Source organism: Podarcis erhardii (genome assembly GCF_964252035.2).
Source record: "Podarcis erhardii genome assembly, chromosome: 16".
Classification (NCBI taxonomy): Eukaryota; Metazoa; Chordata; class Lepidosauria; order Squamata; family Lacertidae; genus Podarcis; species Podarcis erhardii.
In genome coordinates, this window is record NC_138514.1 from 38,665,769 (window position 1) to 38,680,549 (window position 14,781).

The 14,781-nt window shown below is 50.0% G+C and overlaps 1 protein-coding gene across 1 annotated transcript in view; it reads left to right on the forward strand.

The window, feature by feature from the left end:
* Positions 1-14,781, forward strand: part of SUPT6H (SPT6 homolog, histone chaperone and transcription elongation factor) — a 42,382-nt gene that overhangs the window by 9,583 nt on the left and 18,018 nt on the right. The window contains exons 4-17 of the mRNA XM_081843711.1: positions 30-100; positions 1,313-1,508; positions 1,908-1,992; positions 2,609-2,882; positions 3,154-3,255; positions 4,517-4,633; positions 4,864-4,953; positions 6,314-6,456; positions 7,765-7,916; positions 9,497-9,595; positions 10,222-10,351; positions 11,291-11,441; positions 12,164-12,318; positions 13,620-13,815. Coding sequence (XP_081699837.1) covers positions 30-100; positions 1,313-1,508; positions 1,908-1,992; positions 2,609-2,882; positions 3,154-3,255; positions 4,517-4,633; positions 4,864-4,953; positions 6,314-6,456; positions 7,765-7,916; positions 9,497-9,595; positions 10,222-10,351; positions 11,291-11,441; positions 12,164-12,318; positions 13,620-13,815 — 1,961 coding nt within the window. The remainder of the gene's footprint in view (positions 1-29; positions 101-1,312; positions 1,509-1,907; positions 1,993-2,608; positions 2,883-3,153; positions 3,256-4,516; positions 4,634-4,863; positions 4,954-6,313; positions 6,457-7,764; positions 7,917-9,496; positions 9,596-10,221; positions 10,352-11,290; positions 11,442-12,163; positions 12,319-13,619; positions 13,816-14,781) is intronic.

The window sequence follows — 14,781 nt, forward strand, 5'->3', positions numbered from 1 at the left end:
GTCCTGACTTTCCATCTCTCCCTCTCTAGATTTTGATGACCGTCTTGAGGACGACGACTTTGACCTCATTGAAGAAAACTTGGGTGTCAAAGTTAAACGGGTGAGTAGCACGTCGCACTCTGGCAATCTTTTGAGTGAGCAAGGTGCTCTTATCTTAGCTATCCTAATCTACTACTATTTCAATTTGGTGGATCTTTTTCTTTAAAAGGAAGGGCTTCCTCAGTCACCTCTCCTTCAGGCAAAGTCTCATGCCACTATGCAGTCTGAGAAGGCTGTGCTGGAGAGACTTAAATCAGCCTTACTTCCCTCTCTGCCCCCTATGTTGTTGACTGGGACTGATGGGAGTTTTTGTCCAAAATATCTGAAGGGTACCTGGTTGGGGAAGCCTGACCTCAAAGTAGATTGGGTCCCACTGCAGCCTGGCTCTTACCCCTATCACATGTCTTTTGTTTGGCTGAGGTGTGTTTGTTAATAACAACAACTATTTATACCTTGTCCATCTGGCTGGGTTTTCCCAGACACTCTGGGTCGCTTTCAATAGAATAATAATAATAATAATAGTAGTAGTAGTAGTAGTAGTAGTAAAGTGATAAAATGTCAAACATTAAAAACTTACCAATACAGGGCTGCCTTCAGATGTCTTCTAAAAATCAGATAGTTGTTTGTTTCCTTGACATCTGATGGGAGGGCCTTCCACAGGGTGGGCGCCACCACTGAGAAGGCCTTCTGCCTGGTTCCCTGTAACCTCACTTCTCACAGGGAGGGAGGGAACTGCCAGAAGGCCCTCGGCGCTGGACCTCAGTGTCCGGGGAAACGATTGGGATGGAGACGCTCCTTCAGGTATACTGGGCCGAGGCCATGTGGGGCTGTAAAGGTCAGCACCAACACTTTGAATTGTGCTCGGAAACTTACTGGGAGCCAATGTAAGTCTTTCAGGACCAGTGCTATATGGTCTTGGCGGCCGCTCCCAGTCACCATTGTAGCTGCCGCATTTTGGATTAACTGTAGTTTCCAGCTCACCTTCAAAAGTAGCCCCATGTAGAGCTCATGGCAGTAGTCCAAGTGGGAGATAACCATAGTATGCACCACTCTGGTGAGACAGTCTGCAGGTAGGGTCTCAACCTGCGTACCAAATGGAGCTGGTAGACAGCTGCCCTGGACAGCAGTGACCCTGCCTTCTGCTCAGGTGTCCCTGAGAGGTTGTGTTGGGTGTGGAGATGAGGGTCTGCCTGTTGAGTCCCTGGAAGGTGTGGGGAGTCCCTATCTCAAGGGGCCCGCAGACTGATGAAACAGAATACATTTCCCTCGACAGCAAAAATTCAGGCGGGTGAGGAAGATGTCAGATGACGAGGATGATGAAGAAGAGGATTATGGGAAGGAGGAGCACGAGAAGGAAGCCATTGCTGAAGAGATCTTCCAGGATGGGGAGGGTGAGGACGGGGGAGAGGGCGGCGAAGGCCCTGTTGCCGCAGCCGAGGAAGAAGAGGAAGAGGAGGAAGATGAATCTGGTAGGTATTGATGCTCACTGCTCTGGGATACTGGATGAAATGATAGGAAGGGCTGTGAGTTGAAGGAAGGTGTTCAAAGGAGCCAGTGGCAGCTAGTGGCCTTTGGAAAGATTCAGAAGCCAGCCTTGGGGAGCTCTTACCTAACATGGGAGCAACATATTTCTTATTTCATTAGATTATTTTGTTCAGGCTGGAGCCCCCATGGCAAAGTAGTGGTATATTCCAGACTGGTGTGAGGGGGAGACCTCCCTCCCTGCCTCCCAGTTGAATGGGGGGCCCCTGGCAGAGATGCACCAGCAACTGGGCATAGATCAATAATAGGTCGAGACAAAGGTGGGGTGAGGGAAGGGCCCAGTTCCAGCCACCTATGTGAGCGGCGGCCATTGCTGTTTCTTCCAGACATCGATGACTTCATTGTGGATGATGATGGGCAGCCTCTAAAGAAGCCCAAGTGGAGGAAGAAGCTCCCCGGATACACAGACGCGTAAGTTGGTCGAAGGCTGCTGCCCTTCTTTCAAGTTCTGACTGCGGGGAGGGAACCACCGCCAAAGGGAAATGTTAGGCGTGAGCGGTAGCATGACAGCCATCTGCAACCCCCAAAGGGCTGTTGCGTGGAAGATGGAGCAAGCCCGTTTTCTGCTGCTCCAGAGGGCAGGACCCAAGGGTTCAAATTGCAAGAAAGGAGATTCCAGCTAAACTGTAGGGAAAGAGATTCCTGAGAGTAAGAATCATTTGACTGTGCAACGAAGTGCCACAGAGGATGGTGGCTTCTCCTTCCTTGGAGGTCTTTAAGCAGAGGTTGGATGGCCATCTGCCAGAGGTGCTTTAGCTGTGATTCCTGCATTGCAGGGGGTTGGAATAGATAACCCTTGGGGGTCCCTTCCACCTCTACAATTCTGCGAAATGCTTTTCCTTGCAGTGGCCCCTGGAGCTGCCCAGCTCCCTTTCAATGTGGAAATGGGCCAGCTTTGGCTTTAGGTGTTCAGAGGCCCCCTGTTCTCATAAGGCTCTTCGTGGGCAAGTCAGCTGCTGCCCTCTGTCCTTCCCCCCCCCCTGAGGGTCTTCAGTGGTCAAATACCAGTGTTCCTGTCCTCTCCCAGTGCTTTGCAAGAGGCTCAGGAGATATTCGGAGTGGACTTTGACTATGACGAGTTCGAGAAATACAACGAGTACGACGAGGAGATGGAAGACGAGTACGACTACGAGCCTGAAGAGACGGAAGGGGAGATCCGTGTCCGGCCCAAGAAGACGGCCAAGAAGCGCGTCAGCCGCCGCAGCATTTTCGAGATGTATGAGCCCAGCGAACTGGAGAGCAGCCACCTGACTGACCAGGACAACGAGATCCGGGTGACTGACATGCCCGAGAGGTTCCAGGTGAGGAGACCTGCCTGTCCGGTCCTTGCTTCTCCCTTTTCACTACCTGCTGCATTTACAGCAAGGGTGGGGGGACACCTGTGGCTGCCCCCCATATGTTGCTGGAGTCCAGCGCCTATTACCCTCATCCCTGACCATTGGCCGTGCTAGATTGCTGGGGATCTGGAGATCACAGATGTTCCCTAGCCTTAGGTCACAAAACGCAGCCTTGACCCGCTTAGGCCTCTTGCAGCAAACTTCACCCCTTTGCACTCTGTCTTCCTCCTCCCAGCTGCGCTCCATCCCTGTGAAGAATGCCGAAGATGACGAGCTGGAAGAGGAAGCCGACTGGATCTACCGGAATGCTTTTGCCATGCCCACCATCTCCCTGCAGGTGAGGATCTGCTCGGAGTGACAGCTGTTCTTGGAAGGCTGTAGGACATGTCTCTATGTTGTTGTTTGTTTTATTATTACTCCTCCACTCTTAAGGTCCCAGGGCAAGTTGCAGCTTATAAAGCAATATTGAAAACAATGCAAAGCAATTTAACAGCCATAAAATTGAGATGGGTTTTGTCAAAAGACGTTCATCTTCAGCATCCTTTGGAAGTTGTATAATGTAGGTGCCAGAGACACATCTCTGGGGAGGGAGTTCTACAACTGAGGGGCCACCACAGAGAAGACCCTCTTTTGGACTGCCACCCCCTAAACCTCTGAGGGCAGAGGGCGTACCAAAAGGGCCGCCTCTGCTGATCTCAGCACCCAAGGGGACTTTAGGGAAGGAGGTGGTCTTTCAGGTATTTGGTGCCTGGGTCGTTTAGAGCTTTAAATGCTAACATGTGCACCTTCAATGCGCACCTTCAATTGGGACTCGAAGCGAGCTAGCAATCATTGCAGCTGTTTCGAAAATAGTTTGTATGAGAATTAAATGCAATCCCAGATGGTAGGTAATCTCGCTGCTGCATTTTGGACTAACTCTAAGCATGCAGAGCCTGCAATATTGAAGAGAATTAATTGCACGCCCCTCCCCCCCTTTCCAGAGTTCTCCTTCACAGCCTTCTCTTCGGAGTTGTGTTTTTTGCCAGCTGGGTGTCTCTGGCGCACAGGTGTGGTAGTCTGTGAGGTGGGGGCTTTGGGCAGGGGCACTGTTAAGGACAGTGGAACAGGAGGAGATATTTGACATTAAAAATATAATTAGAGTAAACAGTTGGCTTAAAACAGCTATCTTAAAACACACGTCAAATTTAGAATCGTAGAACTGCAGAGTTGTATGTGGCCCATGTGGGGATTGAACCCATGACATTGGCGTTGTCAGCAGCACGCTGTAACCAACTGAGCTAACTCTCAGCCTACTTGTCACACTAGGTTTTCCCGTACAAAAAAAAAAAGTGTTTCAGCTAATTCTGTTTAAAATTTAAAATATGATTAAATCAGCAGCTGAAAATGCATGTCAAACCCAGATGTCTTGCTAGGCTTTCCAGAACAAAAAATATTGTTAGCAGGTGCTTGAAATGAGTACGGTGACAGTGTCTGCCTGATGTCAATAGGCAGGGAGTTCCAAAGGGGTGGGTGTTGCCACGCTCAAAGATAGTATTTGATCTATGGTTGTAAGAAATGTCAGTGTCAGCCGACCCCCCTGCCTTCTCCTTGCTCCCCAGGAGAGTGCCGACTACCTGGACCGCGGCCAGGCCAGCAGCAGCTTCAGCCGCAAGGGCCCCAGCACCATCCAGAAGATCAAAGAGGCCCTGAACTTCATGAGGAACCAACACTTTGAGGTGAGCTGGGATGGGGCGGCTGAGCTGCTTCCTTGAGGGTAGATGGATTTCTTTGATTGGTGGAAGCTGGAGTCCAAAAGCACAGCCACGCTGACAGGGGCCGATGACAGCTGGAATCCCTAACCCCTGGCAGGTGGCCGGGCACCGAAGCCTGCCATGAACAAGAGGGCTCCTGTCCGTGAGCCCAGCCTCTTTGGGTTTAATGGGGTTTCCCCACTTCCCCCCCTTAGGTTCCGTTCATCGCCTTCTACAGGAAGGAGTACGTAGAGCCAGAACTGCACATCAATGACCTGTGGCGAGTCTGGCAGTGGGACGAGAAGGTGAGGCTCCCAGCCCAGCCGCCTCACCTGAGACGGTGATTCTGCTCTAAGATAGTTGCTGTTATCACTGAAATGGGAAAGGTGGTGCGGACATAATGGACTCCACTTTTTAAAAACAGTAATAGGGAAGTGCAGGGACGCGGGTGGTGCTGTGGGTTAAACCACAGAGCCTAGGACTTGCTGATCAGAAGGTCGGCGGTTCGAATCCCCGCGACGGGGTGAGCTCCCGTTGCTCGGTCCCTGCTCCTGCCAACCTAGCAACTCGAAAGCACGTCAGAGTGCAAGTAGATAAATGGGTACTGCTCCGGCGGGAAGGTAAATGGTGTTTCTGTGCGCTGGTCTGGTTCACCAGAAGCGGCTTAGTCATGCTGCCCACATGACCTGGAAGCTGTACGCCGGCTCCCTCGGCCAATAAAGCGAGATGAGCGCCGCAACCCCAGAGTCGGTCACGACCGGACCTAATAGTCAGGGGACCCTTTACCTTTTTAACAGGGAAGTGCATTTGTCTGTTCTTGCTCCGTAGCCACTCGTTGGTGGGAACTTTACCTGAGAAGATCCTCCTTGGCCACCATAGAAAGGGCCATCATTTCTTTTAACAAATAACAATATATATCTTCCTGCGATTTCACTGAGCAAAATCTCTGTGTGAGGGGGAAATGGGCCCTGTTCTCCTGTCCAAAAAGGTCTGCGCCTCCTAGCTCTCTCCCTCTGCAAACCTGAATGACCACGACCAGATTATTTGTGTTGTGGCGTGTTGGTGTTCATAAGGACACAAGAAGATGGATCAGGCCAAAGGGGGCCCATCTAGTCCAGCACCCTGTTCTCACAGGGGCCATTCAGATACCCGTGGGAAAACTGCAAGCAGGATGTGAACACCAGAGCCCTCTCCCCTCCTGTGGTTTCGAACGACTGCTGTTCAGAAGCATGGCTGCCTCCATGCAGCCTCCGTGCAGGCAGAGCAGAGCCATCCTGGCTAACTAGCCACCGAGAGCCCCTCTCATACATGACTCCCTCTATGGAGCCAGCTAGCTAAGCCCTGTGACTTCAGTTCCAGCATGACCCTGGCCAGGAGTCTCTCATTCCTTTCCCTCTCTCAGTTCACTGACCTTTGCAAGAAGTGGGGGCCCAAGCCCCCCCACACCGTTGGAAGGAAGCCCCCACCCCCTGCATCTTCCATGTTCAGACCCACCACCATATTCTTGTGCTCGCCAGCCAAAGGGACCTCTCGGGCTCTGCTCTGACTCTTGCTGCTTTCCTTACTCAAGGAAGTTCAGTTGGAAGCGAGAAGTCGGCGGGGTGGTTCTGGGAAGGCAGTCAGGTGACTCAAAGCAAACTTCCCTCTCTCTCTCCCTTGCCCCAGTGGACCCAGCTTAAGATCCGTAAGCAGAACCTGACCAGGCTCTTTGAGAAGATGCAAGCCTACCAGTACGAGCAGATCTCTGCGGATCCAGACAAGCCTCTGGCAGACGGCATCAGAGCCCTGGACACCACCGACATGGAGAGGTACCGTCTCTCCTCAGAGCTGTTAGGCCAAAACTTCAAGGCAGGCCGGTGCCTTGTCTCAATGGGAACACATGGTTCCCCCTGGTCAGCCTGTCTGTCTCTTCCCGAGAATCTCTTTTCTTGACTAGGGCTGCCCTTTTGCCATTTCTTGTCATTTTCGTGATTTTGAACAAAAGGGACACTGCAAGCATTTTAAGGAGAGTCTCCTTACATACAATCATACCTTGGTTGTCAAATGGAATCCATTCTGGAACTCCATTCAAATTCCGAAAACATTCGACAACCATGGCGCGGCTTCTGATTGGCTGCAGGAGCTTCCTGCACATACTGTACTTTTCGGCCCATAGGGCGCACCGGCACACAGGACGCACCTGTGTTTTTTGGGGGGAAATAAATATTTTTTTAAAAATCCCCCCCAGGTGCGGGGCTGACCCCAGCCCCCGGAACAGGCAGTTCTCCACAAGCCGTGGGAGAGCTGCTCGAAGCCTGAAGCCTGTGGGGCGCTGAGCTCAGCTCGCCCCCAGGCTTCGGGGTGCAGGCAGCTCTCCAAAGCTTGCGGATAGCTTCCTGAAGCCTGCATTCGCCTCATAGGACACACACACATTTCCCCTTCATTTTTGGAGGGGGAAAAGTGCATCCTATAGGATTTCTCTATGGGGTTGCTTCGCAAGACGAAAAAATCTTGCAAGTTCCCGCGGGTTTTTTCCGCTCCCCCCCCTTCCTAAGCCGCTAAGCCACTTATCAGCTGTTCCGCTGATAAGCCGCCTCTCAGCTGATCGCTAAAAGCCGCTAGACCGCTAATAGCGCTAATCCGCTAAGCCGTCACTGGGCTTGCTTCGCAAGACGAAAAAACCGCTAGACGAAGAGAATCGCGGAATGGATTAATTTCGTCTTGTGAGGCACCACTGTAGTCGAAAGCCGAGTTGGATGTTCGGCTTCCAAAGAACATTTGCAAAGCAGAACACTCACTTCTGGGTTTGCGGCATTCAGGAGTCAAAACGTTTAACTCCCAAGGCATTCAGGATCCAAACTGTACTTAGGAACTGAAGAAGAGTCTCGTCTAGCCATGTCCAAAGTCCGTTTTGGGGGCCTAATCCGGCCCGCAGGTTGGTTTAATGCGCCCCCTGTGGCAGTTTATTTCCTGGGGTAAAATCCTAAGAAAACCTCAACAACTTCAATCCTAAAAAAAGCTCAGCAGCTTCAATCTTTAAAAAAGTTAGTAAAGTAAAGAAATGAAATCTGTTTCTTGTGGCTCCCGCCAAATATATATATATTTTAAAGTGCCTTCTCATGCTTCTGTTTTGGCAGGCTGAAGGACGTGCAGTCCATGGATGAGCTGCGGGATGTGTACAACCACTTCCTGCTCTACTATGGCCGAGATATCCCCAAGATGCAGAACGCCGCCAAGGCAAGCCGCAAGAAGCACAAGAGGGTCCGGGAGGACGGCGAGGAGGAGGAAGGTATGTGGGTTGCAGGAAGGGGCTGCCTGGTTTCTAAGGTGATCGTCTCCATACTCCCACCCCACCATCTCCCCGCTCTGGTGCCTTCACTACAGGGCTGTCTCTCTCCCCCACCCTCTGAGCCTGGCTATCTGCACATGGTGGTGGGGCCTGGCTCCATACCTCCCTGTGCCAATTGCTGTGGGTTGCAAAAGCCCTGAAACTGGGCTGCTGCCCACAGAGGCTGGCACTCTTAGTTCTGGTTGTTTGTTTATTTATTTAGAAAATCTAGATATACCACTCAACACGTTTGGCAAAAAAACCCCAACAACCCAAAAGCCCTAAGCGATAATAATAATAATAATAAGGAGAAGAAGTAGTAGTAACAACAATAACAACAACAATAATAATTTATTATTTATACCCCGCCCATCTGGCTAGGCTTCCCCAGCCACTCTGGGCAGCTTCCAAAAAAATATTAAAATACCGTAATACATAAAACATTAAAAGCTTCCCTAAACAGGGCTGCCTTCAGATGTCTTCTAAAAGTCTGGTAGTTGTTGTTCTCTTTGACATCTGATGGGAGGGTGTTCCACAGGGCGGGCGCCACCATCGAGAAGGCCCTCTGCCTGGTTCCCTGTAACTTGGCTTCTCACAGTGAGGGAACCGCCAGAAGGCCCTCGGAGCTGGACCTCAGTGTCTGGGCTGAACGATGGGGGTGGAGACGCTCCTTCAGATATACTGCACCGAGGCCGTTTAGGTGAAATCATCAAGTCAGAAACAATGTACTGCAAATGAAGATCCTTTTGTAGTTAATAATAAAAGTCTTACTTTGCTCAAGGGCAAAAAAGACTTGTGCAGGTTAGAAGGATAAAAGCCACTTAAATGTGCATTAAAATGTAAGCATCCGTAATTGAAATATGGGCTGAAACAAACAGCACAAAGGGAGCCAGTCTGGGTGAGCTTCCTCCACATCCCCTCCGTTCTTCTTCCCTTCCTTTTGCATCAGAGATCTCTGCATCTCTGTGTTAGTTTAGCCTCCCCCTCTCAGGGTTTCCTCTGGGCATTGTTGCCCTGTGAGGCATCTTTGCAGCCACACTGCCTGTCGGACACTGATGGGTGTTGTAGTCCCAGGCCATCAGGAGGAGCACCAAGCTAGGAGTGGCTGCGCTAGAGAGACGAGATGCTCATGGTGAATCTCCCCCCTTGCTGGATGGGGGAAGAAGGCGGCCTCTCTCACTTTGTCAGGGGGGCTCCCCTTTCCTTTCCTTGAGATTTCTTCTTCGTTTATTTATTGGATTTATATTCCACTTTTCCTTCAAGGCACTCTTAAGTGGCGTACATGGTTCTTCTCCCCATTTAATGCCCACAACAACCTTGTGGGGGAGGGTTAGGCTGAGAGGCAGTGATTGGCTTCCAAGATCACCCATGGCTGAGTTGGGGAATTTGAACCCTGGTCTCTCCTGGGTCCTAGTCCAACACTCTTAACCACTGTGCCACAGTGCCTCTCTGCTGATGCTCCCAGTGTGTCTGGCCTCTTGTGGTCGTCCCTGGTGGTTGGGCATTTCCCCAAGGGCCTCTCTCTCTCTTTCCTTCTCCAGGCGAAGGGGAGGACGTGGAGGACGAAGAGCAGAAGGGGCCGGAGCTCAAGCAGGCATCTCGCCGGGACATGTATACCATCTGCCAAGCGGCTGGCCTAGGTAGGTCCCAGCTCCTGTGCTCCCTTGGCCTTTGCAGTTCTCTGCCTCCGCAGTTGGAGGCAGCCGTACTTCTGAATCCCTGTTGCTGGAAACCTCAGGAGGGGAGAGGGCTGCTCTTGTGTTCAAATCCTGCTTGGGGCTTCTGGTCGGCCCCTATGAGAACAGGAGGCTGGGCTAGGTGGTGGTGATAATAATAATAATAATAATAATAATAATAATAATAATAATAATAATTTTAAAAAATATATTATTTATACCCTCCCATCTGGCTGGGTTTCCCTGGCCACTCTGGGAGTCTTCCAACAAAGGATTACAAATACATTAAAACATCAGTCATTAAAAACTTCCGTAAACAGGGCTGCCTTCAGATGTCTTCTAAACATCAGATAGTTGTTTATTTCTTTGAAATCTGATGGGAGGGCGTTCCACAGGGCGGGTGCCACTACCGAGAAGGCCCTCTGCCTGGTTCCCTGTAACTTGGCTTCTCGCAGTGAGGGAACCACCAGAAGGCCCTCGGCGCTTGACCTCAGTGTCCGGGTTAAATGCTGGGGGTGGATGGCTGACGGTAAACCCCAGCAGGGCTATCCTTATATTCTCATGACTGACGGTTGCTGTTGTCCCCCTAGATGGCCTAGCCAAGAAGTTTGGGCTGACCCCCGAGCAGTTTGGGGAGAACTTGCGCGACAGTTACCAGCGCCACGAGACAGAGCAGTTCCCAGCTGAGCCCTTGGAGCTGGCCAAGGATTACGTCTGCAGGTAGGAGCCCTGGCTCAGGTGTGGCACCCTCCTGGCTGGGGAGCGGGGCCCTTTGACCTGTCCTGCCTCAGTTTCTTCCTTTGGAAAGGAACTCAAAATGTCTTGGCGTTGGGCATGTTCTTTACTTGTTTTCCCAGCTCTTAAACTCTTCTCAGCTGGTTCAGTTGTGACTTGTGTGTCCGGGTTGTGCTTTTTGGTAGACAAACATCGCTTTTGACAAGGTTTGCGCCTACAGGCATCTGCTTGGTGGGTTTCTTTTGCATTGGCGTTTAATTTATTTAAATATTTATTCATTCATTCATTCATTAAAATGTATACGACACTTGATTGTAAAAAACACACACACAAAGCAGACAGGCTTCAAAGCAGTGTACAGAGAAAAATATAAAGCCTTAAAATTATTGATAATAACAATTAACAGCAATAACGTTAAGGCTTTTGGAAAATTAAAATAGCAATAGTCTAAAAGCAGATTAAAACTCGCAGCAACTTACCTTAACCTCTGGGTAGGCTTGCCTAAACCAGAATGTTTTCAGTAGATGCCAAAAAGTGCACAGCAAAGGCACCTGCCTGTTTGCAATAGGCAAAATATTCTTACAAATGCAGAACCTGTAACAGTGCCAGTTCCATCAGCTGAAGTGGTCAAGTGGGCATAAACCACACTTTGGTTATAAGCCCAGAACACATTGCAATTAGTTTTAGAATATCAGACACATCAGTACAGAAGCTGGTTGGCAAAGCCTCTTGGGTTTGCCCGGGCTGCCTGAATAATGCACGTTTTTAGAAGGCTTCCTGTGGGTGGGCTGTGATGAAGGCGGAGACGGGAGGAAATGAGTGGGTGGGAGTTGTGAATAACAGCTGGAGGCTGGGAGTGAGGAAGGGGGTGATCCTGCGCCCCACCCTGACCCAGCCATGCCCTTGCCTTGGCGCTCTCCACAGCCAGTTCCCCACCCCGGAGGCCGTGCTGGAAGGAGCCTGCTACATGGTGGCCCTGCAGATTGCCCGCGAGCCCTTGGTCCGGCAGGTCCTGCGCCAGACCTTCCAGGAAAGGGCAAAGATCAACGTCGCTCCTACCAAGAAAGGGAAGAAGGTAAAGCGCACCTGCCTTGGTGGTTCTCCCTGGCGAACAGGGGAAGTCTGGTGCCAAGGCTCTCTTTTTTCTTTTTCTTTTTTTTTATAATAATTTTTATTCAGTTTTTAAAACACATAATTAAAAAAACAAACACGTCACAGAATACAAACAAACATAAACAAATCAAACATAAATAAATTCATAATCTTATTTTCTTCTGGTGCCAAGGCTCTCTCTGCTGTAGTGGTGGTGGAGCTGTTTGGCTTGGGCTCTGGACAGACCTGGGTTCAAATCCCTCTTTGCGTGGCTGTCCCCAAGGCCCAGCCAGTAACTCTTCAAACCCGTTTGCGGCACGCTTGTAATTCACAGTTCAGCAAGCAAAGGCTTACATTTAAAAACTGAGCAAGCAGAAGCTGTGAAAGAAAATGTGGAAGAGGAAGTGGAAGACCATGGCAATATATCTCTGTCTCTCAGCCTGGTCCTACCTCACAGGGTTGCTGTGAGGGTGGCAGGAGCAAGAACCTTGAGTTTCCTTGGGTTGGAGGGAAGGCATTAAAACATGCACAATTGGCAGGGGGAAAGAGAGGCAAGCCCTGGTGGTTGATGGGAATAACTGAATTCCAAAAACATTGGCATGGAATTGGCTGCGAGGGTGTCCTGGGAGGGCCTGCTTGGAGTGTTCCTCTCTTCCCTCCTTGAGTCACTGCCTTCTCTCTCCCCTCCCCTTCTCAAAACGGCAGGATGTGGACGAGGCCCATTACGCCTACTCCTTCAAGTACCTGAAGAATAAGCCTGTGAAGGAACTGCGGGACGACCAGTTTCTGAAGATCTGCCTGGCCAAGGACGAGGGGCTCCTGACCATTGACATCTGCATCGACATGAAGGGCGTTGAGGGGTGAGTCTGCGCCTGAAGACACCCCCCCCTTTTCCCTGCTGGGTGAATCTCAATGTCATTGGGTGGGTAGTAAGTTGCTCCATGACAGATCATCTGCTTTGCTTGCATGCAGAAGGTCCAAGGTCCAATCCTGGCATCTGTCTCCAAGTAGGGCTGCAAAGGACCTGAGTCCAGCTGCAGCCGCTGTCCCTGTAGCGTTCCCCAAACAAGGAATGATTGGACTCTGATTAATAAAATACACACGAGGCTTGATCAGCAAGACTCTGGGAGGAGTGCATATAATAATCCTCCCTCTCCACCCCTCGGCCCAGGTCGTTTTATTCACAAAATAACTTTTTACACAGTGTTCATAAGAACCAATCAGATTTCCCCTGAGCATTTAAACAAAAAAAAACAAAACAAAACAAAAAAAACCTCACGTGGAACAAAGTCAGATCAGAAGAAATCCTGTTAACTACAAAAACTACTTTGAACATGCCTACATAATTGAGAGTAAATAAAGCAGGACTAGAGGAATACATTCAGCAAACCCAGAGGTCATAAACAAGCAGTAAAGGAGGGAAGGACGGGGTAGTATTTACCATCTCTTTATGAACTCTCTTCCTGGCCCTAAGATCTATCTAAAGATTAACAAACTCAGGGAAAGGTACATCAAAGGAGCTACCTGTCAAATTGATACGTGGATGCTTGCGAAGATAACAGCCCAGGACTCTAGCCTGTCTTTTACAGGATTTATTGAGTTCAAAAACTTATGTACAGAGCAGAGGTTTTCAAAGCATGTCTGCCTCAATCGCTAGCAGTTTCTGGAAGTCTTTGAGCTTCTCTCTCTCTCTCTCTCATCTTCCATGTCTCCTGAAAGTCTCTTCTCCCCCAATGCTGACGAAGTATAGCTGCTCATCAGAGGAGGCTCTCTGTACATTCCTGTCTCTCCCCGCTTCTCTGCGAACCGATCCCTGACACGACCTACTATCTTTATGACTCAGGATGCCCGGTGAAGCACCTGGCCTTTGTTTTTAGAATGCTGATATGTGTCTGTCAGGCAGAGAAATAGGACATGGATGCAGAGGCATGGATTGATCAGAAATCATATCAAAATGGCTCAAACCCAGTCAACGCAATGCTTTCATTGCTGACACAAATTGCTTGCTCCATTTTTTTTTTATAATTCCTCACAGCAGTCCCACCTGATCACCAGCCAACTGGCATCCAGGGGCCTTTACTGCCTCCTAGTGGTGGGAGGAGTGACGAAGCCATGATGCCTAGGAGCCACTGACCGCCTCCTTCTTCTCCTCCCTTTCCAGCTACGGCAACGACCAGTCCTACTTCGAGGAGATCAAGCAGTTCTACTACCGCGACGAGTTCAGCCACCAGGTGCAGGAGTGGAACCGGCAGCGCACCTTGGCCATTGAGCGGGCGCTCAACCAGTTCCTCTACGTCCAGATGGCCATGGAGCTGAAGAACAAGCTGCTGGTGGAAGCCAAGGAGTTCGTCATCAAGGTGGGTGTCCAATGCTGCCCACCCCAACCCCCCTTGGCTTAGGCCCCGTGTGCTTGGGGAGCAGCTGGCAGGCAGCTCCTGCCTCTGGGAGAGCAGGCCTAGCCTAGATGGTTGCTCAAGGAAGAATCCTATAATTGTAGAGTTGGAAGGGACCACTTGGGTCATCTAGTCCAACCCCTTGCAATGCAGGTGTCACAGCTGAAAAATCCCTGACACCTGAGTAGGTGAGCAGGCTTTCTTACTGCAGGCTGGGGGTGGGGTTGCATTTGGCATCTGAAAAAATCCATGTTTTAATTTCCCCCTCTTTGTTAAGCAAAACTTATGGTGAAATCCCAGACCTGGGCCAGGGGAGTTGGGAGGAGACCTCCTTCCGCCACCCCTCTGTGTCACCCAGCTTTCCACTTCCCAGTGCCAAAAAAAAGTCTTTGGGAAACATGCATCATGAATGCAGAATAAATGCCTGCAAAGCAGATGTGCATGATTCTGTCCGATTTTGTGTAGTTTAGTTCCAGGAAATAAGAGCCAGGTGTGCCAGCTGTGGTGATGGCAGATACACTGGTCCTTTTCTCAATGTGCTACCGCCCTTCCTCTCCAGAGAGGCTACCTTGCTTTGCACGGAAGAAAGAAATAAGCATTCCTTTTTGCATATTTAATATATGGATGAGCCAGGTGTTTGCCTCTGCAGGTGACAGTGGGCGACTTTGTGTTTCAAGTATTTGCACCCGAGATAAAATTACATTATAGAAGTGGCTCCCAAGCTTGAGGGGGCACAGCCCCCTCAGATCCATAAAGTCATCCCCCTACCCTATGAAAAGCATCATTCAGAACAGCTGTTTGCACAACCCACTAATAACACAATGAAATTCAAAACAGTAACAATTAATTGCACATTTATTCATAATCCAGTTAAAACTATTGAATTTAATTCAAAAAACCAGAAGAACTTTATTCGGTGAGACCAGCTTT